The sequence below is a fragment of the Epinephelus fuscoguttatus genome, linkage group LG23 (assembly GCF_011397635.1).
Source record: "Epinephelus fuscoguttatus linkage group LG23, E.fuscoguttatus.final_Chr_v1".
Lineage (NCBI taxonomy): Eukaryota > Metazoa > Chordata > Actinopteri > Perciformes > Serranidae > Epinephelus > Epinephelus fuscoguttatus.
Window position 1 is genome coordinate 13,331,640 of NC_064774.1, and position 25,326 is coordinate 13,356,965.

The window sequence follows — 25,326 nt, forward strand, 5'->3', positions numbered from 1 at the left end:
ACCAGTCAGGACCTGTTCCCTTTTGTTTGCTTGAAAGTGGAAGAATCACAAAGGAGCTCAAGTAAGCCAAGCACAAGCAGACATGGAGCTGCTTTATTTTCATCTCAACCACAATGCCAGAAGCAATGGACATGCTCATGTGGGAGGGTTTACCCTGAGGCCGGTGATACATACAGTTATGGAGGGTGCAATTACCAGAAATCCTCTCAGACCACATGTTGTTGTGGGAAAGTTATTGGTGCCCTGCTCATCACAGAGATACTTTGTGAACTTCTGTAACGGACAGCCATGTCGCTGTCTATAGCTCACATCACAGCATTCCCATTTACATATTGTTAATCATATCTATTTCAGTGCTTAACAATCACTACCAGAATTTAGCTGTTTTCTTTTGTTTCATTCACTGTATGTAAAAACTGATTAGTGCTAAGCTACAGTAAAATTAATATGTTGTGCTGTTGCTGCAAAGATCACAGTAATAATTATAACACATGCAAAACAAGTTTAAAGTGAGATTTTTCAGGTAAAGTGGAGCAAATCCAAAGCTGCAAATGTGATGAACTAGTTACTTACAAATCAAAATGTTGGTGGTCACATCCACATATATTTATTTTTGGTAAAAAAAGTTTATATGTAGAATTTAACATTCATTCTGCTGCTTTGTGTCCTTTTGCTGTGCAGGAATGTCTTGTTTTGGCAGAGCCTGTTCTCATACATTTTTCAGTTTTATTGCCAAGTTTAACATATTTGTAGAAAAACATATTAACAAAGTAACTAGTCATTTGTAAGGCATTACATTTCAAAAATAACCTTCCCATTTGCCATTTTCTTTCAACAAGTCCCAATGTCTTTCTCACACACAAAGTTGCACTAACATGTTGCCAGGTTATGAATACATTGCCAGTCCCATGGCTATTGCTCTTGTCTAAAAGGGAAAGTGAAACTTAAAAGTATAAAAAAGGCTGCACCCAAATCTATCCAGCACCACCCCTGAGTGTTTGGTTTAGCGGAAATCGAAACTGTTGTGCAGTGCCACTGTGGCAGAGTATTCAGAGCAGGCACCGAGAGACCAGAAACGAGTGGAAAAACTACTTTCAGCAAAATACGATTTTATTTGAAGTTTTCTGCCAAAACAGTCAACAAAAGAGCAACAAGGAGGATCCTAATGACTTTGTTCAGCACTGAACAATATTGAAGAAAATTCTAATCAGGACTTCCTGCTTTTGAAAACATGTCTGACAATCTTCAAAAGGACCAACATGTTGTCCTCTGTGACATGTGCATAGGGGAGGACAGGAAACCAGCACTGAAGACCTGCATGAAATGTGAGATCTCCATGTGCGTCCAGCACCTCCAGGCCCACCTGATCACTCCTGTGTTACTACAAACTCATCCTCTGACTGAGCCTACGACTTTAGGTGGCACCAATAAATGCCCCCAACATGGCAAACTCCTGGAGTACTACTGCTTGGATGACATGACCTGTGTGTGTGTTTCCTGCGCCATTGAAGACCAGCACCGCCTGCACAATATGAAGACCTTCTCCACAGCCCACAAAGAGCTCCTGGAGAAGCTCAGCGCTGAGCAGCAGGACCTACAGGTGAAAACTGAGAATGTGAGTCTGGAGAAGTGGGAGAAGAGTGAGAGGGAGAAGCTGGCTCGCTCTAGTGTGCGCCTCATTGAGGCTGTGACTAATCTGCGTGACATTGCCCTGACCAGTGTCCAGAGTTCAGTATCTGCCCGTATGGTGTCCATCAAAACCAGCAAGAGCAGCATGCAAGCAGCACAGAAGGAGAAGGACACCTTCAGGTTCCTGCAGATGTATTCTCAGGTACAGCAGGATATGGAGAAGGCCAAGGCTGTGGATCTGAGGAAAGGGATGGAGCCTGGCAGTGATCGGGACAAACTGGTTCAGGAGATCAAACAGAATGGGGAAAAGATGGTGGAGCAAGCAGGCCACTTCTGGGGATCCTTGTTGACTCTGGTTGACCCAGAGAACCACCAGGAGCTCATCAATACCAGTTCAGACCTGTTCTTTGAACCACAGAATTTTGGCCCTGGCATGTCACTGTCCACAGACAAGAGGAAGGTTTTCTATTCGGGGCTAAAGCCATATTCTGCCACTCTTCTAATCCGTAGTACCAGGTCAACTCCTAAATTTCAAAGGTGGGTGGTCAGTCTTTCCTGTCCTGACTGGACCATTGGTTTATGTGACAAACAGTTTGCGCAGAACTTGATGTATGGACATGTCTATGGTCTGTGCTGCAAAGATTACAAGCTCAGCTCTCTCACGACTGCCCATGATGATGGTTCATGGCAGCAGAGAACACTTAGACCTTTAATCACACAGATGACAAATGGAGATGAGGCCGTAAAACTACCTGAGGTGGTGGAGGTGTTTTGGAACTCTGATGCTTCCTCACTGTCCTTCTTCAGTAAAACTGGACGGCACCAGAGAGAAGAATTAATCACAATTAAGGTGAGCCTCAACAACTGCGACCTGGCCCCCTTTGTTCATGTAGCAACGAAGGTCCAAACTGTCCCCTGCCTGCGAAGGAAGTGCCACTGTGGCAAGATTATCTCCAGAGGGTCCAACATGTATGAAGATATTAATTGTTCCTGCGGAGCATATATTGGTGAAGTATCCTTCACAAAGGTAGTTTGTGAACTTCAGTAATGACTGGGACACCACTGATCATTGCTAATCATTATACAAAGCTAAGAAATGCATGGCTACAAATATCAACAGTAATAACATATTTTGCTTTCACTGGATGAGAATAAATATTATTGATTAGTGTTAAGTTGCTTTAAAATGAAAATATAGAGCTGTTATTGCAAATATCAGTAATCTGCCAATGCTGGAAAGTGTACAAAATACAATCTAGCACTATAAGCATTGTTATGACTTCAGCTGCATGTCTTACGTTTGTTATTTTGTTTTGGGTGTCACTTACAATGTACACGAGTCAACCCTGTCATTATGTTGTATTGGTAATGTCTCTGCATTTTCTGGCTGTGTGATGAAGGTGTTTGTCTCCACCTGCTGGTGGTGAAAGTGTCATTGCTCTCACATTGTGCTTCCTTACAGTCTGAATGATCCAAACAATAATAAAGCCAGAAAACTTTTAAGATGTGGAATGTTTTTATTGACCGGTTAAAACGAGTGAATTTAAAAACTGCAGTTTCACACCGATGTGACGAGATGTGATGAGAAAACAAACCAGCACAGATCATGTAAAAACAGCTTGGAATGGAGTGTCTACAGACAATGTGTGAAGTGAAACCATACCCCAGAATACGGTGTGAAACCTCCAAGGAATGACCCCGTAATTTAAGGGTTGTAATAAATCATAATATAAACGTGCACACCACTAACAGAAGCCCACACAAACTTTGGTACTGATCAAGAGCAGCTAGAACAAGAGAGGAGAAAAGCTGCAAATACTTCTATCTTGAACACCTCTGCTATGAATTCAGCACTTAAGGCTATGTACTGCATGTGCTCTAGTGGTGTACTAGCAGTCAACATATACTGGTCCATGTATAAAATCTTCTCCCAAAATTCATCTACGACTTAAAAAGTATGACACAAGTTTCAAAACATATCTGTAGAACAATAACGGAAACTAAATATTAGACTCTTAAAGGTAAACTTTGGTGTTTTTGAACCTGGGCCCTATTTTTCCATGTTTTCATGTCTAAGTGACTCATGGAGACAACAAATTTTAAATTGGTCCAGTCTTGAGAGACAACTGCTGCTGCACTGTAACCACTAAAGACATGTTTGCACTGTTAATTTACGTCCATTGGAAGTGCTTGTTTGCCACGAACAGGCTCAGATTGTTATTATGAGCGTCCGAAACTCTACTTTTTGCTGATCCAGTCTGTTTATTATTGTGTCTAACCTCCGTGTATGAATGAAACATTTTAAATGTCTACTGACGTTAGAATTTCATGTTGTGTGGACATTAACGTGACAATGTTGTGCAGATGATGGGTTGTTCTCCATACCTAACAACTAAATGTGGATGTTATCCTACATCAAGACGATGTTGGCAAGACACGTTTGGAAGACACTGAGTTTTGGTTAATTTGATTACTTGTCGTCAGCGTTCTACGTCAAATTAATATTGGCATTAGATACTGTCCATACACCCAGCGTCACAACCTAAATTCAACCAAATATCAATGTCTAACAACATTGGTGGGCAGCTAGAAGTCTCTCTCAACGTCAAGTCTCAGATTTTTTCCGCAGTTAGCGAAAAAAATTAGCTAAATATTCAGCCGTGATGCCGAAAATTCTTCCAGGAACTCCTTTCTCCAACTGTCACTTGTGCTTCTTCCGTTGTTCTTCTTGAAACACAAAACCTCTAAGATTTCAAAGCCATTTTTCTCCTTGTGCAATATATGGTCACAATAACAAGCAGTCTGATTTCATATCTATGTAGGGATCCCTTCCATAAGCTGTCAGACACTATTATCAACAATCTGAGCCTGTTAGTGGCAAAAACAAGCACTTTCAATGGATGTGAATTAACAGTGCACGACTGCCCATAGGGACTACACTGCAGACTGTTTTGCTGTGCGGCTGCAGCGCGCTCTCTTAATACTTCAATTATTTTTGTTTGTGCTAAAAAATACCAACATTTAATTTAAATCTTAAATTACAGATCATTTAAGTGCAAAACTTAAAGAGTGTTGGAATGATTACATTTCTAAAGACAGTTCCGATTAGCCTCAGCAGCTGCATCATATTTAGTACTTTCTACATAATTTAAGACATTTGCTATGTTTGTATGTGTGTGTGTGTGTGTGTGTGTGACAGAGGCTGACAGTAAGATCTCGACACAGAGCACAGACACATGTTGTAGATTCTGTTTAAACCTACAACAGATTTGCATAAAAAGAACAATTAAGGAGCTTGCATTGGAACGAGGAGACAGCAGATGTTTATCTTACTGTCTAGAGACTCTGAGCCCTGAAACACTGCACTGTATGAAAAAAAATTAACATTCAGAAAACCCAATATACTCAAAATTGCATTGAACCTTAGCTTATGCAGATAACACAACCAATAAGGGTAGAAAAAGGACAGTATTTAGGTATTAATATGGATGCCTGTTCGCTTGTGTCTACATGTGGGAGTCGGGCAGTGTTGCAGACTTATCCTTCGACCTGAAGCAGGATCAAGCTGCGTGTTCAGCTGTCGTTGCCAAAGACGGTGTTGAGCTGTTGGGTGACCCTGATGAAGGTCGTCCTGCGGCTCAGCTCCTTCAGTTTGCCTGCCCCAACGTAGGTGCATGTGGACCGGACCCCGCCCAGGACGTCACGTATTGTCTCCTCCACTGGACCTTTGTAAGGTAATTCGACTGTATTGCCCTCTGAATCTCTGGAAGCGAAACACACTGGGGTTATTCTCAGAGGAGACAGTGTAAACAACTCACACACACCTCAAACACATGAGAGAGGCCGGCGTATTTTTCCTTTACACACAAAAATAATTGTGACTCTGACCTGTACTCAGCCACGCCTCCTGCGTGTTTCTTCATCGCCGTGTCGGAGCTCATTCCGTAGAACAGTTTGTATTTCTTGCCGTTTTTCTCAATGACCTCTCCCCCACTTTCCATGTGGCCAGCGAGCATACCACCCAGCATCACAAAGTCCGCTCCAGCACCTGGGAGCAAACGTAAAGTGAGAAGCTTGTTTTTGACAGAAAGAATTCTCGCTGTAGTTGGAATATGAGTGCAACTTTAAAACACGGCAATTTACCGAAAGCCTTTGAGACATCTCCTGGGCAAGTACATCCCCCATCCTGTGTGAAAGAGATGAGAGGAGAAGACAAAACACAATGTTATGAGTGTGACTGTATGTTTATCACTGCTGCACGTACACCCTGGAAACACAAGATAAGGCTGTACATTCTCAGGGTGAAATGAACGTCTAACAAACTACACTGACCGTGGGAAGAGAAGAGAAACCCTGGGTTAAACACAGTAACATTATACAGGCTATTTTATGAGGTAACCAAAGACATTAAAGATAGATTAACCAATAGTTTCTATTATAAGTATCAGTTTAAGGGAACAGTTCTTGTCTGGAGTTAGATGGTATGATCAATATGAACCTCAAACCATTAGCCAGTTAGCTTAGGATAAAGCATGAAAACTGGAAACGGGAAGATATCTGAATATGGTGATTTCAGAAAGAACTAGGCTAGCTGTTTCCTGTTTCAAGCCCATATGCTAAGCTAAGCTAACTGGCTACAGCTTCCCATTTAGCACACAGACATTAGAGTGGTATCAATCATCTCATCTAAAGGCCCAATAAACCAAACTGCTAAGCTAACTGGCTACAGCTTCCCATTTAGCACACAGACACGAGAGCGGTATCAATCTTCTCATCTAAAGGCCCAATAAACCAAACTGACATCAAAGTGCTAGTGGCGACAAAGGCCAACTGTTGCATCACCTCACATTGCCTGTGTCTAGGCCAAAAAGTTGCACCTGAACACACCGTAAAGACTACAGCCAACAGCCAACTAGCATGTATGTTCTGCACCTGCGTGAGAGGAAGTAACTCTCCATACCAACAGGCTGCAGTAGTCTGTATTTGTCGGTAAAAAAGAGAAACCAGAAGACAGATAGGACAGACACAAGATGCTAGTTAGCCAGTTACCACATTAACAACACGATTTTCAAAGAACCAAGGATATTCACTGTGCGCTAGCAAACAATAACACAAACAATTACAAACCTTTCATGGCAAAGAGCTCAATTGCTAAAAAGAATAATCTTACCTAATATAACAAGTTTTTTGTTGTCGATTTCATGCCCTCTTGACTTAAGTTAAGCAGTGGTTTGTTTACTTTCCTCATTTCCGTTTCTCTTCCCATGTGCTAAGGTGCACTGCCAATCAACATGTTTCAACATGCCGAATTGGTTAAAAAAAAAAAAAAAAAAAAAGCAGACAAAGGCTAACTAGCGCCAACGGTGCAGGACACCACAAAATCTGCGGCACCAGACACTCACCAACCTGACACTGACCGACAGCAGACCATCGGCTCGATGTGTCAGGGTTCTTACTCTCAGCAAGAACACAAATAATAACTTTCCAAAATGCCAAACTATGCCTTGAACAATAACTCTGGACAACAATAACTAAATGTAAATTATTATTAAATCACTGTGAATCACTCACAGAGATGATGTGGCCGCCCAAGCCATGGGCTGCATCTGCACACTCGATCACAGCGCTGAGCTGCGGGTACCCCACCCCTGTCTTCTTGCGGGTGGTACACACGGAGCCTGTAGAGGAAGACACAAAGGCAAGAGATGACTCATAACATTTCTGGTCTGCACTCCATGGTTTGCAAACAGGAAACAGCACATACAAGAGCTGTTTGTGGTCTGTTTGATCTGTATGTGCATAATGAATGAGTGTTACTACACAGCAAATATCCATCTCAACAAGAAGAGACAGGAAAGTATGTGAAGTTAATTTAATCACCTGGTCCGATGCCTACTTTGATGATGTCAGCGCCAGCCAGGATCAGCTCCTCCACCATCTCTCCTGTCACCACGTTTCCTGCCTGAGCAAAGTAACAACAAATTAAAAAAATGTTTTATTCATTACTCATCCAAGAAATGTGGACTTGTGAAATTTTCCCTTTTCAGCCCTGTATACTGCAGTTTACAGGCAGGCATTTACATACCATTATAGTGTGAGAGGGGAACTTTTCCCTGACATCTTTGACGAAGTGAACAAAGTGTTCAGAGTAGCCATTGGCCACGTCTACGCAGATATACTGCAGCTCTGGCACCGCCGCCACGACGGCTGAAATCTTGTCAAAGTCCCCTTCCCCAGTCCCTGTGCTGACAGCTACACTCTGCCAGACAAACAGAGAAGAGAAAGACGTGTGTTACAATAAATATTACTCCCTGACATAAAGGGTTACATAATAATTCTTCAGTTGGCACTTTGAGTACCTTCAGGCATTCGGGATTCTTTTTTGCAAACTCCAACCAGTCATCCACGGTGTAATGTTTGTGAATTGCAGTGAAGAGAGAGAACTAGTGGAAGAGAGAATAAAAAACAGAGCAATTGAGATATTTATGCAGAGACATGATGCACACACAGCAAAGTGTGGCAACTGAAAAATGGTTCACATCGTCAATGACATCTAATGGCCACTAGGGGCTGCTATTCTACCTGAGAGCATGGATGAATGAACAAAACAATAAATGAATATATGAGTAGGTTTGTTTGTTTGTTTGTTTGTTTTTATATCAAGATAGCTAAGATGATCTAAAAGGCTAAGAGGACCCTGAATTATGACATACAGCGGTTTGCGTCATTCGTTATGATTACAAGAACACAAAAAAGATGATCCACACGCCACCAATACTTTTCTGTTCTATCTCCATCTGTCTGAAGTTTTGCTCCTCACTTGTACAGAAGTGTGTTGGAAAATATAGTTGGACTATTGGACGAGTATTTCAATGATTACCTGATACGTTGCAGCTTGTTCTTTTTTTCGAGGGAAGAGGGCCAATTTTTGTCATTTTATTTTGCACCTACCTCCGAAGAACGAGACTGAGTCACTGCTCCGCCATCATTTTAACCAAACTAGAGTTGATGATTGTTTGACCGTAGACAAACCAACTGATTTGTTGAGTTTTCTTGTGTTTCTCTGGAGTCTGAATGAAGTGTACGAATATATTGACAATCACTGATTGTTGGGCTAACGGAGGCCAGTTGGAAAATCACTGGAGACCTTTGTTCAAGACCCTGCAGATGAACTCAAAAAGACAACCTGGACCACCAAGATCAAGTGGACAGATGATCATTTGCGTGAGTATTTTTGTCACCTTACACTATGTCTTAGCCAAAAAAAAAAAAAAAAGCTATTGGCTAGAGTGGTGATACACAGCCTCCAGGCACTATACTATACAATAAGGCATGTTTGTTGCTATAGGAAAAAAAAGTCAAACAGTGTAGTAGCTTATTTCAGGCACTTTTATTTTCTGTAAACAGATCCTCCTTTAGAACGCCCACATCCACATGCTGGACAGGTTTGGAAAGTATTTCTAGCCAAAGTGGGAAGAGCTTGTGCACACTCCCGGTGAATGCTGGCACTGTGATAAAGCTTTGCAAGAGGAAAAGCTCAGAAAAACTCAGCTTTTGATACCAATACAGCACGCACAGAGGATTGTATTGCTTTAAAAACGTGGCAAATCTCTCCTTTAAGTCCTGGCATCTAGGAAACATGACTGAAAAGGCGTGATCACCACTTGTTTTCATGTGGTCTTTCATGAAGTAAATAAGAAAAGTCTTGGCCTGTTCTCATACATGAGCCTGCTATGTAATAAAGGGATTATAAGGCATTTTAGTGCTCACTGCTTAGACTGAATTTAGGTTCACTCCACTCAGTATGAGAGAAAATAATAACTCTACGGAGCTGGATAATGAGTGGTTTATGCACATCCCATGTGACGCATCCCCTACCGGATGCAAAGCCACGGCCATCTCAAAGGTCCCAACAGTGTCCATGTTTGCAGCGATGATGGGGATCCCTCTGTAGCTGCCCTTGGAGTTCCTGAAAATGAAGCTCCTCAGCAGGTCTACCTGCAGGAGGACAGAACAATAACAATAGCAATGATGAACAGTGTGTTACTGCAGTCACAGGGCAGCAGGAGCCTTTATTGAACAGACGCAGCTTTGTGGCTTCAGGGTCATTGCTTGAATTCTTTAACCAGCTGGTAAGACGTGAATGAGGGCTAGAATGTTTCCCTGGACTCCCAAATGGGTGTGTGCTCACTCAAATGACCTTACCATGGATGACTAAAAAGTTCAGATAATGGAAACATCTGTATTTAGGTCAGTCAGGTTTAATGTGGGAAAAAAAAACTCCACATCTGTTACACCTACGTCGCTCCTTGACTTGAGTGTGCTCCGCTTGGGACGGAGGAGCACATCCTTGAAGTCCAGCTTGATGTCATTCTCAATGCGAGGCATTTTGGAAACAGGGCAGGTTGTGTAACAGAAAATAAAGTGAACTGGAGCAGTTGGTCCAATAATGTGGATCTGTGAAGGAGAGGGAGGTCAGAGTTAGGGTGCTGGCTTTTAGCTCAGTCTTTTCCCATTGTTACACCCCCTTGTCCACCCTTAATACACTCACATATGGTCAGCAAATGCCATTAGCTGAGTTACATCAGGCATGGCTCAAGTTAAGGTCTGACAGTAATTAAGGGCACACATCCGTCTCACAATCAAAGGATAGCTCAAAATTAGCCTGAACTGTAATTACAACTACGTGGGAATGTAATAAAGCTATCACAAGCTAGCTTTCAATATGTTTAAACGCTACTGAAAATGCTACTGCTAATGCTATTCACACTAAACCACACCAGACAGATCTGAACAGCGTTGCTTCTTTAGCCTCGGTGTCAAAATTCAAGGTTAGCTATGCTACGTCGGTTTAAAGCCTCACATTTTAACTAACTTGAAAAGCATTGCTTACCTCAACAAAAACTATATATTAGTAAATAACTGAGTTATCTTATATATTTAGCAAAATAAAGTACCCACCTTTAGGAAAGTGTGGCTGATTTTGCTCCGTGCCGCTGATTTTCCACCGGTGTGCGCGCGGGAAGCTTTACGGAGGCGGACACCAACTGACAGCCGCCTTGTAGTTTTTAAACGTCTTAAGCTAGTTGGCGGAGCGCGGAAATAAACTACAAATGCAAAAGTCGCTTTAGGGCACGTCGCGCTGGTGTCGTAAGGTTTGTTTTCGATATTCAGGAAACAAGTGTCGGGTTGCTTTTGTTGTGGCGATACTCACGCTAGTGTAAGATACTTTTAAGGGCATATTTTGTGCTTTTTTCGACGGTGAATTAAGCAAATGCGAAGTCCGACATTAAAGCGAAGCGGAACCGTTGACATACAATCAAGGGGGCGGTGGGATTCACTGAGGAACACAGGAAACGACCGTTGAATTTTTTTTTTGGAAGGGAATATCGAGTTTCCTCACAAAAAATACAGTATTATCATTATCTTATATCAAATTAATGAACTAGTTAACGAATAAACATATACTTACGAATTATTTGGTAATAAGCAAATCAACAAATATGCTGATTAAAGTGAAGGTAAGGCAAACAAATACAACGAGTAACCCGGTTTAACAGTTTGCTAAACATTTGATTAGTTATCACTACTGAGTTGTGTCCAGTGTCATAATGTGCTCAACAGTAACCTGAAATGTTTTTAATCCCAGACACTCACAGGTAAAGAGATAGAGATTGACATAGAGCCCACAGATAAGGTATGTAAATGTCTTTTAACTCCTATAATGTAATTTACGCTGATGTGAACCTGTTACTGACACATGTTTTACATCCACTTCCCTTTCAGGTGGAGCGGATCAAAGAAAGGGTGGAGGAGAAAGAAGGGATCCCCCCGCAGCAGCAGAGGTTGATCTACAGTGGGAAACAGATGTAAGATTAAGATGCCTTTTATATCCACAGCCTTAATATTATGGATTGTTTTATTGTCAACATATCTCATGCAAACCACAACACTAACAACGACTTGATCCTGGTAACAAATACTGCCTATAAAGCCTGATATAGCTAAATCCTCTGTGCCATATACATCCATTGATGTCAAAAAACACTTAAAACACATCAGTGAGCCAGACTCATCTTTTTTCACCTAACTAATTCACAGCTTACTCTTTATGGTTTTAGTATTGCTTGTTACAAACTGCAGCATCCTGCCTTTTCAGTTTAGAATAAAGACCCCTTTTTAAATATTTATCATAGAAGGATTTCTCCCTCCCCTTTGTCTTTATTCTCAGGAACGATGAGAAAACAGCAGCAGACTACAAAATCCAAGGAGGCTCTGTTCTCCATCTGGTGCTCGCCCTGCGAGGAGGACAGGCGCTGCGCTCTCCCAGAAGCCCATACTCCAAGCCTGCGTTGTAGCCGACACTTGGAAACATGCCTTAGCCTTTTGCAATGCCTACACCAAGCGGATGCAGCGAAGACACTCGGCCACCAGTTGTGGAGTCACCAGCGGCATTGTAAGCAACACAGAGCCGTTGATAGGAAGAGTTAGATCAGGTTCTACTTGTGGCAGCCACTTCACCTGCAGCCAGAAACGTGTTGGCTGCAAACACTTCCCCCACCTGAAACAATGCCATGGTGAGACACTCCACATATTAAAAGCTGCCCTGGCCAATAAGGCAAAGTTACTTTCAGAATGAAACAAAGCTTTGGCTAAAGATTTATAATCCAGAGCTAATTTGGCTGCTACTGAAAACTGCACTGTTCAGTTTTCAATCACTTTCTGTCTCTTTCTGCGGCTCTGCATGTAAGAATCTATCTTCGTTACAGAGATAATTGTAGCGTGAAGATGCTTCATGGAAGCTCATCCCTGGATTACAGTCTTTGCCTTCAGAGTTTAAGGGTTTACTTTTTCTGCCTCTTTCATGTTTTATTCAGTTATCAGAGGCTCATGGGTGTATCAGTATATCAAAGGTCACTTTCATTTGTGAAGCACCCATTGCAAACCACACATTTGTTACATTTGCACGCTCTTACCCATTATATCAACGTTTCTAAAGTGAAGTGGTATATGAGCTGACTTTGTCATCAGGAAGTTGAGGGGATGATAAATAGCGTGACGCTAAAACAGGGCGCTTTCCAAGCTGCAGATCACTGTTTGAGCTTAACAATGAACAAAACTGGTTGTGATTTAGTGAGTCATTGCTGTTTTTCCAGCGTTTTTTAGGCACTACGTGACGGTGTTTTGTAGCAACCTGTTGTTGTTTTTCCAGCTTGGATTGTGCTCCTAAAACAGACTATTTTTAAGCCAAAACATGATCTTTTCCGAACCACAAGTGAGTGATTTTTGTGCCTAAACATAACCTAATGTTAACCACTGTGTTGTTGAATCACAAAGTTATCCCCTACATAATAACGTGCAAATGTAACACATTTGTGGTCAGCATAAATGTCGACTTTTTTTTTTCTGACAATAGGGTTGTAGATGGACAACAGCGTAGTTAAAGGAATAGTTTGACATTTTAGGAAATACATGACTTTTTGACTGGAAGTTAGAAGAGAATAAGTGACTAAGGGCATTTCACTAAATGTCAGTGTGATCCTATAAGAGAAAACGTTGCTGTGTGTGTAGGAAAACTTCCTGCCACAACTTCTAAATCATGTTCACAGTTTGCTTTACACCTGCTTCACAAGTAGAGTGCCCATTCAGCAGAACAATGTTCTGTAATTGTATTAGAATTTAGTTTAGAGCAATTTGAGCGCATTTTACTTGTGCAAGAAAACAAGGAACATGGCAGCCACGGTGTAATCTGACATTGGCCTCAGTGTATATGGATATTGATGTTAGGTTTTGTTTGTGTATTCAGAGACGTAAGCCCCACCCCATTTTAGTGTGTACAGAATCATGTGACATGGACCTACGCTGTCTGTAGAATAAACTTAAGTTTAAAAATGCCATTTTGTGTTCTTCATAAATACATTTGGAGATGTTTAAAACGGATATACAAAGGAGACGAGAACATTCTTATGTATTTTTTTATTCTTGTCACACACTCACCACCGATATGTACATTTACAGTTTAACACAAAAATAGACTTAAGTTTGAGAGACCTCAAAATGGCTCTCAGGATGGTAGGTAGACTGCAAACTGCAACTCAAATTAGAGACCAATGTGTACACAAAATGATTTGGAAATAACATTCTTATCAGGCAGAGTGTTGGAGTGCGATGATGTATTGCTTGGATTAGTAGTATGCATGACTGTTACAACATAGAAAACTTCACATTTCCCCCACATCGAAGGCTCGTTTTGGTCTGAATTAAAGCAAGACGTTGGAGGTTGCAGCTTGAAAGGGAACCTTGAGCAGCAGGGAAGTGAGTCAGAACAAAATCAGCATTGTTACACTTACGATTTTAAACAGTTAACCAGGTGAAGCTCCAAGTCTGCACAGATTACACTGTCATATCACATGAAGTTGCAGCATTTGACTTCTGAGGTGGAAGCTTTTTCAAGCCTCATTTATGTACAGTTACGGTCTTGCTGGGAAATGTGAAGGTTCATGTCAGAAAACTGAGGATGGTGTCTTGACGTAGGAAGAGTTTAATCACATACTTTGAAATGATCGCATAGCAGGGTGAAGATAAAAACAGGGAGCATTTTCTTACATATATAAATGAGGCCCTGAATTACAAATTCAAACCTTAGTCAGTGGTTTTTATTTACTAAAAGACAATAGACAGACTGCCATGACATCTGTGTATGCTGTAAATACACAATAACCATACAGGCACAAAACACAATCATTGTACTTGTAAAGACATCACAGACACCCTGTTACCCTTAACACAAGAAACCCGCACAATACTGGCCGAACTTAAATGATACTGTCTTGATATAACGATTCACATGTCCTCTGTTTTTTTGGGATCACTTATAAGATTGAGACTCCTGAGGAAATAAATATCTATAAGCACCAGTACATTCAGCACTAACAGACTGGATTTCAAAGAGGCAACCAGTTAAATGGGTTGAATTTTCAAGGTTTGAAGGTTTCAGGCAGTGTATGTGCAGAAGGCAGTGGGGATGCCCTGAGACAGCGATAGATTATATAAAGACAAGAGTACATAATGTGTGTTAATGTTTGCAGGTGTACTGTTACTTTAATATATAGCATAGATACATAACTATAACCAGACGACACAGAATGAATTCATTCAGGGTTCAGTTTTTTTGCTGGTGTCTATACTAATATTGCACTAAAAAATTCTTCTACTGAGTTTTATGAATCAAAAAAATAGCTGATTTTTTTTTTTTTTTTTTTAATGTAAAGCTCTAATTTCTACAACTTACGGAGCCCCTAAATGTCCCGTCTTGTACATAGAAGGTAATAAAGCCTGTCTTGTGGGAACAAGTAATAATCTTGTGAGAAGAAGTTATCTTGTGCACATAAGTTATTTATCATCGGAGACAACCTAATTACCTTGTAGGCACAAGTTATTTGTCTTGTGGGAACAAGTAAATAATCTTTACTTGTTCCCACAAGATAATTAACTTGTGCCCACAAGGTAATTTGGTTGTCCCCAGTGATAAATAACTTGTTCCCAGAAGACAAATAACTTGTGCCTACAAGTTAGTTATCTCGTTTCCACAAGATAATTAACTTTTTTCCCCAAGGTAAATAACTTATGCTCACCAAGTAATTAACTTGTTCCCACAAGATTAATAACGTGCCCACAAGATAATTAACTCGTTCCCACAAATTAATTAACTTGTTCCCAGAAGATAATTCATTTTTTCCCTCAAGGGTAAATAACTTATGCTCATCACATAATTAATTTTTTCCCACAAGATTAGTATCTTGTGAGTACAAGACAATTACTAGTTCCCACAAGATAATTAACTTGTTTCCACAAGTTAAAGGCTTGTGCCCACAAGTTAATGATTTTGTTCCCACAAAATTATTAACCTGTTCCCACAAGATAATTAACTTGTTCCCACATGTTTAATAACTTGTGCGCACAAGATAATTAACTCATTCCCTCAAATTAATTAACTTTTTCTCACAAGAATGATATCTTGTGAGTACAAGCTAATAACTAGTTCCCACAAGATAATTAACTTGTTCCCATAAGATAATTAACTTGTTTCCACAAGTTCTAAAAAGAAGTTAATGATCTTGTTCCCACAAGATAATTAACTCATTCCCACAAATTAATTAACTTGTTCCCACAAGATAATTAACTTGTTCCCCCAAGGTATATATGCTCACCAAATAATGAACTCTTTACCACAAGTTTAATAACTTGTTCCCACAAATTAGTTAACTTGTAAAAAATGTCACCTTTCAGGACTTTAGGGGCTCGGCAATAACCTAAATAAAGAACAAAAACATTTAAACAGCTAGATGGCAAGCTACAAAAATACTTTTTTCGTAAAACATGTAAGACAATCAATGCCTCTTTAAAAAATAAAAAATCACACAGGCATTCACATGTGTCGGTGTAGGGATTTGCACACAAACAATGCAAATGTGGTGGTGAACACTATCATGTCTTGCCTATGATGTTCTTTCATGTGTCCGTGCTGGACTTGCAGTTTTAACGGGTTAATTATCAGTGTAGTGTCCATACTAGTATACACTTTTTTTTGTTGTTTTTTTATTACTTCCATAAAATGTTAAACTATCCCGAAGTACGAGGATTTACTGTCAAAACAAAGCTGTAGTGACACAGTACAGACTATATTCTAATTAAGGCAATTAACAAGAACTGTGCACCATTTACCGATACAAACTACAACTCACACATCAGCTTTCAGGTGTACGCCTCCACAAGAGTAAAAAAATAGGCCCAGATGTATATGACGTTGAATAGAAAAAAAATATCAACAAATCTAAAATTAACATATTAAAACTAGCATAACAACAAAGTCAAATGATATAAACAATTATCACAATTACAAAAGATAAAATATTTCGGAATCACAGTCACCTTTAAAAACAAAACACAGTACTTAGTGTACTTCACAACTTGAAATGACTTGATCTGAATCTGATTTTCTGCTTTGACGATCAAAAATACAGCTTTGGTGTGTTGAAAGCAACATTTACAATGTCAAGAAAAACAAAACAAAGAAAAAGTTTGCGTAGCCATCACAGTACAATAAGAGTCTTTTGATAAAAATTTTAAAAAAAGATAACGCTCTTACAGTAGGAGTGTGCAGGGAGTGTGTGTCAGAAGAGAAGCAGGACAATTAGTGGTAAATGTTTTTGTTTAAGCATTCATGGAGGAGTTGGAAGGTGCTAGCCTTTCTTTATTGCACTTGTGAAGGACCCCAGACTGAAAAGTTTGGGGTCATATTACTCTAAATACCTCACGCTATATTTGGCACTTAAATTATTGATTGATATAAAACCAAATAAAAATATGAAAGACAAAGTTGGGGGGGGGGGGGGGCCCATGTGTTGATCAGTAAATCCACTACAGACTGTGGTGTATGCACGTGTGTTTGTGTGCACCCACGTGTGCGTCTGCATATGTCTGTTTATTTTGGGGCAGGTGGTAGAGTAAGACTTTAGCAGTCCGCTGACTTGTGGTTGTCACTGTCCTCCTTGGACAGCGGAGACCTGGCCTCCTTCATTTCCTCTCCTTCATCTCCGTTCCCGTCACTAGATCCTGTGGCTGGATAAACCACCACGCAGAACTTCTGGCCCAGGTATGTCATTTTATCTGGAAGACAAGATAAAGAGTTTCAGGACATGGGCGGTAATGGGCTTTCAAATGACACAGTATGCATGTAACGTATGAAGAGAAAGTTTTTACTTGGATGTGTAACTTTTCCTAGGGCAAATAATTAAAATTCAATTAAGTGTCACACCAATAAATCACCATTTTTAGTGTTTTAAGTGTTAAACGTGTTGATGAATACTTCCATTTTAGGAAATACTACTATACGTATTCTTGCCAAAAGTTAGAAAATGTTGACACCACTCTCTTGCTACCTTAAAATGATATATTTCGTGTTTCTCAAGAAGAGTCTATATGAACTATCCCCCATATTCGCAGCCTCCAAAGAAACAATTTTCTGAAAGCACTGACTTCACGAGTTGAGACGTGTTTGCTGACATTTTTAAAGGTAGCAAAGGACATGAATGTTAATTTTGCGGTACTTAAGTCATAGAGTTTTTCTGTGTAATTTCATAAAATGTATGAGGCTTCATCTTTGACGAGCATTACATGAACCGCTTGCTAGCTTGCTAAACTGTTAGCCTCAGTAGCTCCTAGACACCAAAGGTTGCATCCATGTCGCCATTACCTAGCAGCAGTGGACTCATGTATTAGCCTGTTGAACCCAAGCATATTGTGACAATTTCCAACTGAACGCAGCAATTCAGTATGGAGGGAGAGCCAGGAGGCAGTTAGCTTAGCTTAGCCTAGCTTAAAGACTGGAAGCAGGGGGAAACAGCTAGCCTGGCTAGTTCAAATATATGCTAACCAGAAAGAATAGCTACACCGTGTAACTCCCTCTAAACCCCTAAATTGTTGTTTGTACATGTCTATTTTAGTATTTACTAAGCAAAAGTACTAATGAGTTAGCTTTAGAGGTGGTGGCAGGCATTTTAAATCTTCAGAAAAAGAGCTAGGCTAGCTGTTTCCCCTGCTTCAAGTCTTTATGCTAAGCTAAGCTAATTGTCTCCTGGTTCTTGCTCCATATTGAATATACAGACATGTAAGTGGTGTCAATCTTCTCATCTAACTCTTGGCAAGAAAGCAAATTAGTTTGAATTTATCTGGGTTCTTTGATGGGGACAATGCAAATTAACAAGTTTATAGTTAATGTTAACTTTCAACTCTTGTCCCTAGCTGGGCTTTTTATGTACAGTTTAATTAAAATATACAGATTTCAGTCATAAAACTACAATACACTACAAATATGGAAATACAATTAAATACACTTCACACAATAGATGTACACCATACACAAATACACCCTGGTAATGTAGCTTACAATACAACTAAAAAAGGGTACAGCTCTGATTTGCTATTGACAGCTGTTTATTAGAAAACTGACCGTCCAAATTTAGATCAACGATTTGGTATTTTAAAGTTGCTGTCTCAACAGGACACAGCCCAGGACTTACCAACAAAGGCATCAAAGCACTGTGGCTTATTGTCCCAGTAGACTCCCAGGAAATAGACGGGGACGCCGGTCAACATGATGGCCAGGCCGATGCCACACACCACAGGCTCGGAGTAAAGGGAGAAGATGAGCAAGAAGGCCCAGAAGATGAGGTAAATGACTGGCCAGATTAGGCTGATCTGTAAGAGAGAATAAAGACACAGTGTATTACACTCAAGTAGAGATGACCATTTGGTGGTTTGGATAATATTTCCACTTTTTGCATCCTTTATTTTTAATCTTTTGTGAATTTTTGTATGAAATGCGCTTTAATGGCTGCAAAAACACAACACAAACACACCTTGATTGGTCGGTGAATGTCAGGCTGTTTAATACGCAGGACAATCTGCCCAGCGACAGTGACTCCGTAGAAGAGGTAGTTGATAAAGCCCACATAGTTGATGAGGGTGTACATATCACTGGTGCACAGCATAAGCAGGGTAGACAGGCACTGGGGAGGAAGACGGTAAGGATGGTTAGAGACAGAAAGTGTGATAGACTGTGGTTTGTCTGCAGCTTGAGGGTTTTTCTGAGTATCACAAGGGACGGAAACCAACTTGTCTGAAGGCGATAATATAGTGTAGAAGTGAGAGCGGTACTCACAGTGAAGAGCAGAGCAGGGATGGGAGTGCAGCGTTTCACATGAATCATAGCCAGCAGACTGGGGAGGTGGCCCTCTCTGGCTCCAGCAAAGAACAGTCTGAGAAAGACAGAGATACAAAGGAGTCAGTTAATTCATACACAGACATTATTTAAGTCTGCAGTACGTCCACATGTTATATGATGAAAATAAAAGACTAGAAAGTGTTAAGGAGATGTTTAATATGTCTGCTACCATTAAGGGTTGTTATGTTTCTTCTTTATTGTTCATTGCATGTTATTTTTTTCCCTATTATTAATACAGGCAAATAATACAAAGAACACAGAATGGTGCTATGACAGTATTATCTCACAAAAAAAAGTAAAAAAGTAAACAGAAATTAAAAGACAAAATAAAATCAATAGGATCTTCAATAATTACAATAAATAGGTTAACAGTATTTAAAAGACTGAAATAAACATATGACAGGTGCAGCGTATTTGGAGTGTTATATAGACCCACTCTTAATTAGAGCATTTCTTTACCCCATTTCACATTGTGTTGTGCTACATGGTAGACATTGGCTATGCATTTTTTGGGAGGAAAATTGAATTGAATGAACTGAATTGAATCTCATTTAATTAAATTCAATTTAATTTAATTTAATTTAACTTAATTTAATTTAATTTAATTTAATTTATTTTATTTTATTATTATTTTAATTAATTTCATTTTATTTAGCTTCAAATATAAATATTTTATTTAACAAAATAATTATATTTATTATCTGGTGACAGTTTTAATCCAGAATCCCCACATTTTGTTGATGTATATTTACTATTTATTAAGTTTATTTTAAACATTTTCTTTCCTATCTCGTTAATCATCTCAACATCCCTTAGATTTATCTCATGATCCTGACACCCTAATTGAAAACCAGTGCACAAGATAGTATTTACAGCATTTATTAGAGGCGCTGTGATGGCAGCTGGTGCACTGCCCACACATAGTACTGAAAGTTGTTACGAACTAACCGCGAAGAGGTGAAGAGGGAACCGTTGACTCCCCCGAAGGTGGAGAGAGCCACAGAGATGGGCATGATCCAGGACATGACTCCCAGCAGCTTCTCACCAAACGTCTGGGATGGAGGAGCGGGAGGATGGAGGTTAGAGGTTGGATGAGAGGGAGGGACAGGAGGCAGACACACAGGTGGGTAGTTAGATGCTTATTTCATCATGTGTTCACTACTACAATGCAATGACTGAGGTACAAAACCAACACGTCTGACTCACTAGAGGGCGTCGTTCTACTATAGCAACATGTGTTTGAATGAAGTCACAGAATCACCCTGCGTCATTCTCTGAGATACTCACCACGGCAACGGCGTTTGAGGCGAGCAGCTCCTGGGGACTCATGGCTGTGACGTAGGCAATGTTGGCAAAGACGTAAACGAAGGTCACGAGGGGGATGGAGATGAAGATAGCACGGGGAAGGTTCCTGGAGATGATAGAAACAGCATTGTTTAAGAGAGGAAAGCTAAAGAGAGGGAGGTACATGGGGGGATTTAAAGAAGGAAATTAAAAATGGTACCTTAGGGGAGGTGAATTAATGGATACTGAGGTTATTAAAATGAATGTGGGATTGTTAGAAAGACAGAAAATGCAGAGGAAATTAAGAAATAAACCATTTTATTCTTCCAGAAATGTTTCTAGGTCAGGAGCAAGGCACTGGGAATGATGGTGAGAATTTATCCCATGCTAAGTTAAATAAATTCAGAGTGCTTTAAGAAAAAGGATTAAACTGGAAAGCTTAGTCAGTGTGCGACCGCTAATCACTGAAAAAGCTAAGAGCAGCTTCAAAGGCATACTTCACCCCCAAATGACCATTTCTACATCAGTTACTCGCACTGTGTTGAATTTGTGAATTTGTCATGAATTCAGCCTAACATGGAATAAGTAACTGATATGATCATAATAATGTTAAAGATCATTTGGGGGCTGAAGTATTTCTTTAAAAGCTTTATTCCTTTGGCAATGAGCCATTCAGTACTGTGGGAAAGGGGTTTTCAACAAAATATGACTAGAGCTATGACAAGCAGAATAAAGAGTCTTACACATAGGGGTCCACCAGCTCCTCCGTGACGTAGTTGAGGAAGTTCCACCCTCCGTAGGCGAAGGAGCCTTGTAGGAAGGCTAAGGCTATCAAACCCACATCATAGTCCTGGAAGGGCTCGAAGGCATTGGCCGGCTCCAACCAGTAGTACTGTCCTGCAGGAGGAGAAGATAATGCAGATTTAGTTTGGTGCTGCAGCTTTTTGTAAATGAAAAATCCACCGTTTTCATCTTTTGTTGTTTCAAAATACCAACAATTTGTCTTTTCATCCTAATTATCCATCAAAATTGTCTCATTTATTTCGGGTTTTCTGTCCCTTACATAAGTAAGTCGGTGTGTTTCTGAGAATTTCTTTTGGGTTTCCTGATGTTGTTTTGCTGTAGGGGTAAACAAACTAAAGTTTTGGGCTTGTTGTGAAGGAAACCCAGCTGAAAACCATCATCTTATGCAATCAGCGTGTGTAAAACAGGTAAAAGACATTCCCCCAAACCCTGTAATGTGACTTATTTGTAAAATCCACTGTGATCTCCAGAGCTCCCACTGGGAGATTATCAAACACTGTGTTTTCTGAGGGTAAATGTCTAAACCGTCCATCTTCTCCTTTGTCATTACATTTTTCCTGAAATCCCTTCTTGAGGCATGTTTTCAGAGAGCATTAAAGTATTTCTACTCTGACATACCGTCCCTCATATATGACCCAAAGTCTCCCATCGAATCAGCCACTGGGCTCTTCATTTAACTTCAAACGCTCGCACAGAAATCCCCATTTTGTTTTTTCAGGGGCCTACTCTCTGTGGCCCCTGTAACAACTGGCCCTCAGCCATGTTGTGACAGCAAACCCGCACAGGCGTGTTGATATTGGCAATGTGAGTTTAAACCAAAAGGGGCCCCTAGAAACTCACTGACCCCTGCAGTGTCCATGGGGAGTCTATACTGTCCCACTTGGCCGAAGGTGCCCCCAGTGACCGCGAGTGTTTGACTTTTGTGACTTTCACACATAGGCACCAGAAAGAGGTGGAATGTACGGATGTATGCATTCAGGGAGCTTACCCTTGCAGATCTGCACAATGCCCATGATGATGATGAGGGCGAGGGCCAGGAGCTTGCCGGCAGTGAAGATGTCCTGCACCCTGGTGGCCCACCTCACACTGGAGCAGTTCACCCATGTCAGCAGCACTAGATGCACAAAAAAAACAACAGTAAAACAGAGTTAGTGCTCATATTACTCCTTCAAATCCAGTTTTCAAATTGTGCTTCCTGTTCATGTAACTCCGTATTTTTCAGATTGGAACCTTTTATTCTATATTTTTGTGACAAAGTGACTAATGGGATCAACAAACTGGTTCAGTATTAAGTGACAGGGCTGAAGACGGCAGCCGTGAAGAGCATTTGTGCACAATCAATTTATGTCCACTAAAAGTGCTTGTTTTGCCACTGATAGGCTCAGATTATTATTATAAGTGTTTGGCAACCTTACGGAAAGGATCCCAACAGAGATAGACCTTTTTGTTCAAGAGTAAGACCCTTTTTGTTTAATCAGACTCAGCTCCGAAATCACCATCGCCAAACCCACCAGACTCCATTGAAATAAACGGTCATTTTAGCATGTATAGAGCCGACATATTTTCACATCTAACTGGATGAATTAAGGGTTTATTTCAACCAAACCTGAATCGGTGATTGCTGGAACAGTGGAAAGATAAACCAGGATGCTCTTGGTGAGTTTTATTTTGTTTCTGTTGACTCTGAATGAAGTGTGTTTTACAAGGATAAAGTTATTGTTTATTTAAATGGAGTCTGGTGGGTTTAGCGATAGCAACTTTGGGACTGTTTCTGTTTAAACAAAAAGGTTCGTACCCTTTAACAAAAAGGTCTATCTCTGTAGGGATCATTGAAATAATATTGTAAGACACTTAAAGTAGCAATCTGAGCCTGTCAGTGGCAAAAACAAGCACATTTAGTGGACATAAATTGACGGTGCACACATACACTTAGTGGTTACATTGCAGCCTGTTTCGCCTTGGATGGAATAATGTTCGGCAAAAGGAACTGTCACTGCATTGTTTTTAGTAGTCAAACTGATTATTTCCCAAGAGAAGAAGAAGAAGTTATGAAACTGGTTACTGACATGCATAAACTTGTAAGACACAAGAATTCAGGTCACAAGCGCTACGTTTTTCTACGGATTTCGACGGAAAGTGACCTGATCTGAGGTCAGCGAGTAGAGAAAGATTAGAAGCTGCACATCTCAACATGTGTGACGTGGCTTAACATTTTAACACTGCCATGATCTTTGACTGTTGCTGCACCGTGATACTGAACTTCACCCATTATCACTAACAGCACACCTCATGTCTTACCTGTGGTAGTTTTCTTTCCATTGATATTTGATATTCACGGTTCAGTGATTCTAGTTCTAAGAGTAACTTTTAAAAATCATAACGATAGTCCCGTCCATGCAGCTTAGAACATGATGTAAATATTCCAGTCAATGGCCACTCTGATTTAATTGCTGGCCCCCCTGGCAAAAAGAATTAGAGGCCGATATCACTGTTTTTCAGAGGTTGTGGCATGCTCATTTTTAAGCTTGTCCGAAGGCAGTGGTATTTTATAAAACTTGACAACCTAAGACATTTTTTAGTACCAACCATATCGGCATAGTTTGTCAGTAAGGGGGCTAAAAAACCCTCCAAAATTAGGCCGAATTTTGGCGAGGGAACAGCTGGCATGGCCATTTACAAAAGGGTCTCTTGAACTCTCCGCTCAAGATATCTGATTAAAAAGGGGTTCTATGGGTACCTGTGACTCTCCCCTAAACTTGAGAATGCTTTTTCCCTATAAAATGTCCTGTTCCTAACAGTTAATGTACTTCTTCATATTAAAGCTGTATGTTTACATAGTTTTAAACCAGCCCAAATACTTCAGCAGCATAATCGAACTCCTGAAAATGAGTTATGGCTTTTGGTGTGCCACCCCAAGATTGTCTTTGCCCCATCTGGCCATCCTTATGAAAACTTTCTAGGGGTGCCACTGCACTCATCTGACATTAAAGAAGGGAAAAAAAGCTGTGAAACATATATGGAAATGCTACTGAACTCACTTCAACTTGAGGCTGACCTAACACGGACAAAGATAATGGATTTGATCTGTACCGCTGGGTACAACAGGCCAGTGGGTTCATGCCAATAGGGTGCCATTAAATAACAGGCCTGTTTGACTCCATGGGATTAAGTTCATCACATTAAATAACTCTGGGCTGAGCTGCCACTGCAGGGAACAAAGACAGATGTACATGCACGGGTCTGTACTGATAGTGTAGATGTGCTGGCTTCAAATGAAGAGACACGCAGAGCTGGGGCTTCAGACTGGGTTTGTTTGTAGCTGTTTTAGGGAAGTTTATAGTGTTTTTAAGTTAGTGAGTGTTTTGAAGGGGGCAGATGGGGGGAAAGTTGTGGCTCAAACTTCCTGCAGTGTAACTACTAATCACTACAGCAGACAGAACAAGAGTTGCAGTGAGTGCGGCTGTTGCTACTCAACAAGAACCAAAAAAACAGGAAATGAGAAGCCGAACAGATCAGCTTACGACTTGGTTTGTGTACTGCAGGCACAATGAACTCAAATACAACTGATGGCAGCCCTGAGTTAATACATCCTAAACCTCTTAACTCAGCAGTACACAAAGTTGTTTTAGGAACCAGATGATCTTTCGCCAGCGCACTGCGTTACAGCATCAACACATGTGTCCCCTCCTTCTCATTTTTGTCCATGTAAACACCTGAGGACAAATTCTCCGAACCACGGAGCCAAGGGGCCACTCAGCTGTCTGTAAGCTGAGTATACAAAATGTGTGTATGGAAACTTGCTGAGTTAACGTTGTTGGAAAACA

At 40.5% G+C, this 25,326-nt stretch overlaps 3 protein-coding genes across 4 annotated transcripts in view; 1 reads left to right on the forward strand and 2 right to left on the reverse strand.

Annotated features, from left to right (window-relative positions):
* Positions 1-3,126: 3,126 nt before the first annotated feature.
* gmpr2 (guanosine monophosphate reductase 2) lies at positions 3,127-10,689 on the reverse strand. The gene is made up of 10 exons (XM_049568116.1): positions 10,591-10,689; positions 9,927-10,086; positions 9,508-9,623; positions 7,989-8,072; positions 7,715-7,888; positions 7,510-7,591; positions 7,201-7,307; positions 5,773-5,815; positions 5,518-5,677; positions 3,127-5,392 (listed from the first exon to the last, which is right to left on the reverse strand). The coding sequence occupies exons 2-10, from the start codon at positions 10,015-10,017 to the stop codon at positions 5,203-5,205; spliced, it is 1,047 nt and encodes a 348-aa protein (XP_049424073.1). The 5' UTR covers positions 10,018-10,086; positions 10,591-10,689; the 3' UTR covers positions 3,127-5,202.
* Positions 10,690-10,786: 97 nt separating this feature from the next.
* On the forward strand, positions 10,787-13,524 carry nedd8 (NEDD8 ubiquitin like modifier). The gene is made up of 4 exons (XM_049568114.1): positions 10,787-11,150; positions 11,279-11,326; positions 11,416-11,498; positions 11,861-13,524. The coding sequence occupies exons 1-4, from the start codon at positions 11,133-11,135 to the stop codon at positions 11,985-11,987; spliced, it is 276 nt and encodes a 91-aa protein (XP_049424071.1). The 5' UTR covers positions 10,787-11,132; the 3' UTR covers positions 11,988-13,524.
* A 63-nt stretch (positions 13,525-13,587) lies between these two features.
* The window catches only part of slc7a8a (solute carrier family 7 member 8a), a 28,787-nt gene continuing 17,048 nt past the window's right edge, over positions 13,588-25,326 (reverse strand). The window contains exons 4-11 of one of the 2 annotated variants that reach the window (XM_049568108.1): positions 22,491-22,616; positions 21,442-21,595; positions 20,702-20,825; positions 20,363-20,466; positions 19,352-19,448; positions 19,050-19,199; positions 18,711-18,888; positions 13,588-17,298 (exon numbers count right to left, since the gene is read on the reverse strand). In XM_049568108.1, coding sequence (XP_049424065.1) covers positions 17,144-17,298; positions 18,711-18,888; positions 19,050-19,199; positions 19,352-19,448; positions 20,363-20,466; positions 20,702-20,825; positions 21,442-21,595; positions 22,491-22,616 — 1,088 coding nt within the window. In that variant the 3' untranslated portion in view covers positions 13,588-17,143. Of the gene's footprint in view, positions 17,299-18,710; positions 18,889-19,049; positions 19,200-19,351; positions 19,449-20,362; positions 20,467-20,701; positions 20,826-21,441; positions 21,596-22,490; positions 22,617-25,326 lie in introns of those variants that run through there. The other variant, XM_049568109.1, reaches the window with a different exon arrangement.

Coding starts and splice junctions, on each gene's coding strand:
- gmpr2 (XM_049568116.1), bottom strand. CDS start 10,017: ATGCCTCGCATTGAGAATGACATCAAGCTGGACTTCAAGGATGTGCTC. Junction 8,073..9,507: donor TGGCCGTGGCTTTGCATCCG/GTAGGGGATGCG, acceptor CTCTTCCACTAG/TTCTCTCTCTTCACTGCAAT. Junction 5,393..5,517: donor GGAGGCGTGGCTGAGTACAG/GTCAGAGTCACA, acceptor TTTCGCTTCCAG/AGATTCAGAGGGCAATACAG.
- nedd8 (XM_049568114.1), top strand. Junction 11,327..11,415: donor ACATAGAGCCCACAGATAAG/GTATGTAAATGT, acceptor CTTCCCTTTCAG/GTGGAGCGGATCAAAGAAAG. Junction 11,499..11,860: donor ATCTACAGTGGGAAACAGAT/GTAAGATTAAGA, acceptor CTTTATTCTCAG/GAACGATGAGAAAACAGCAG.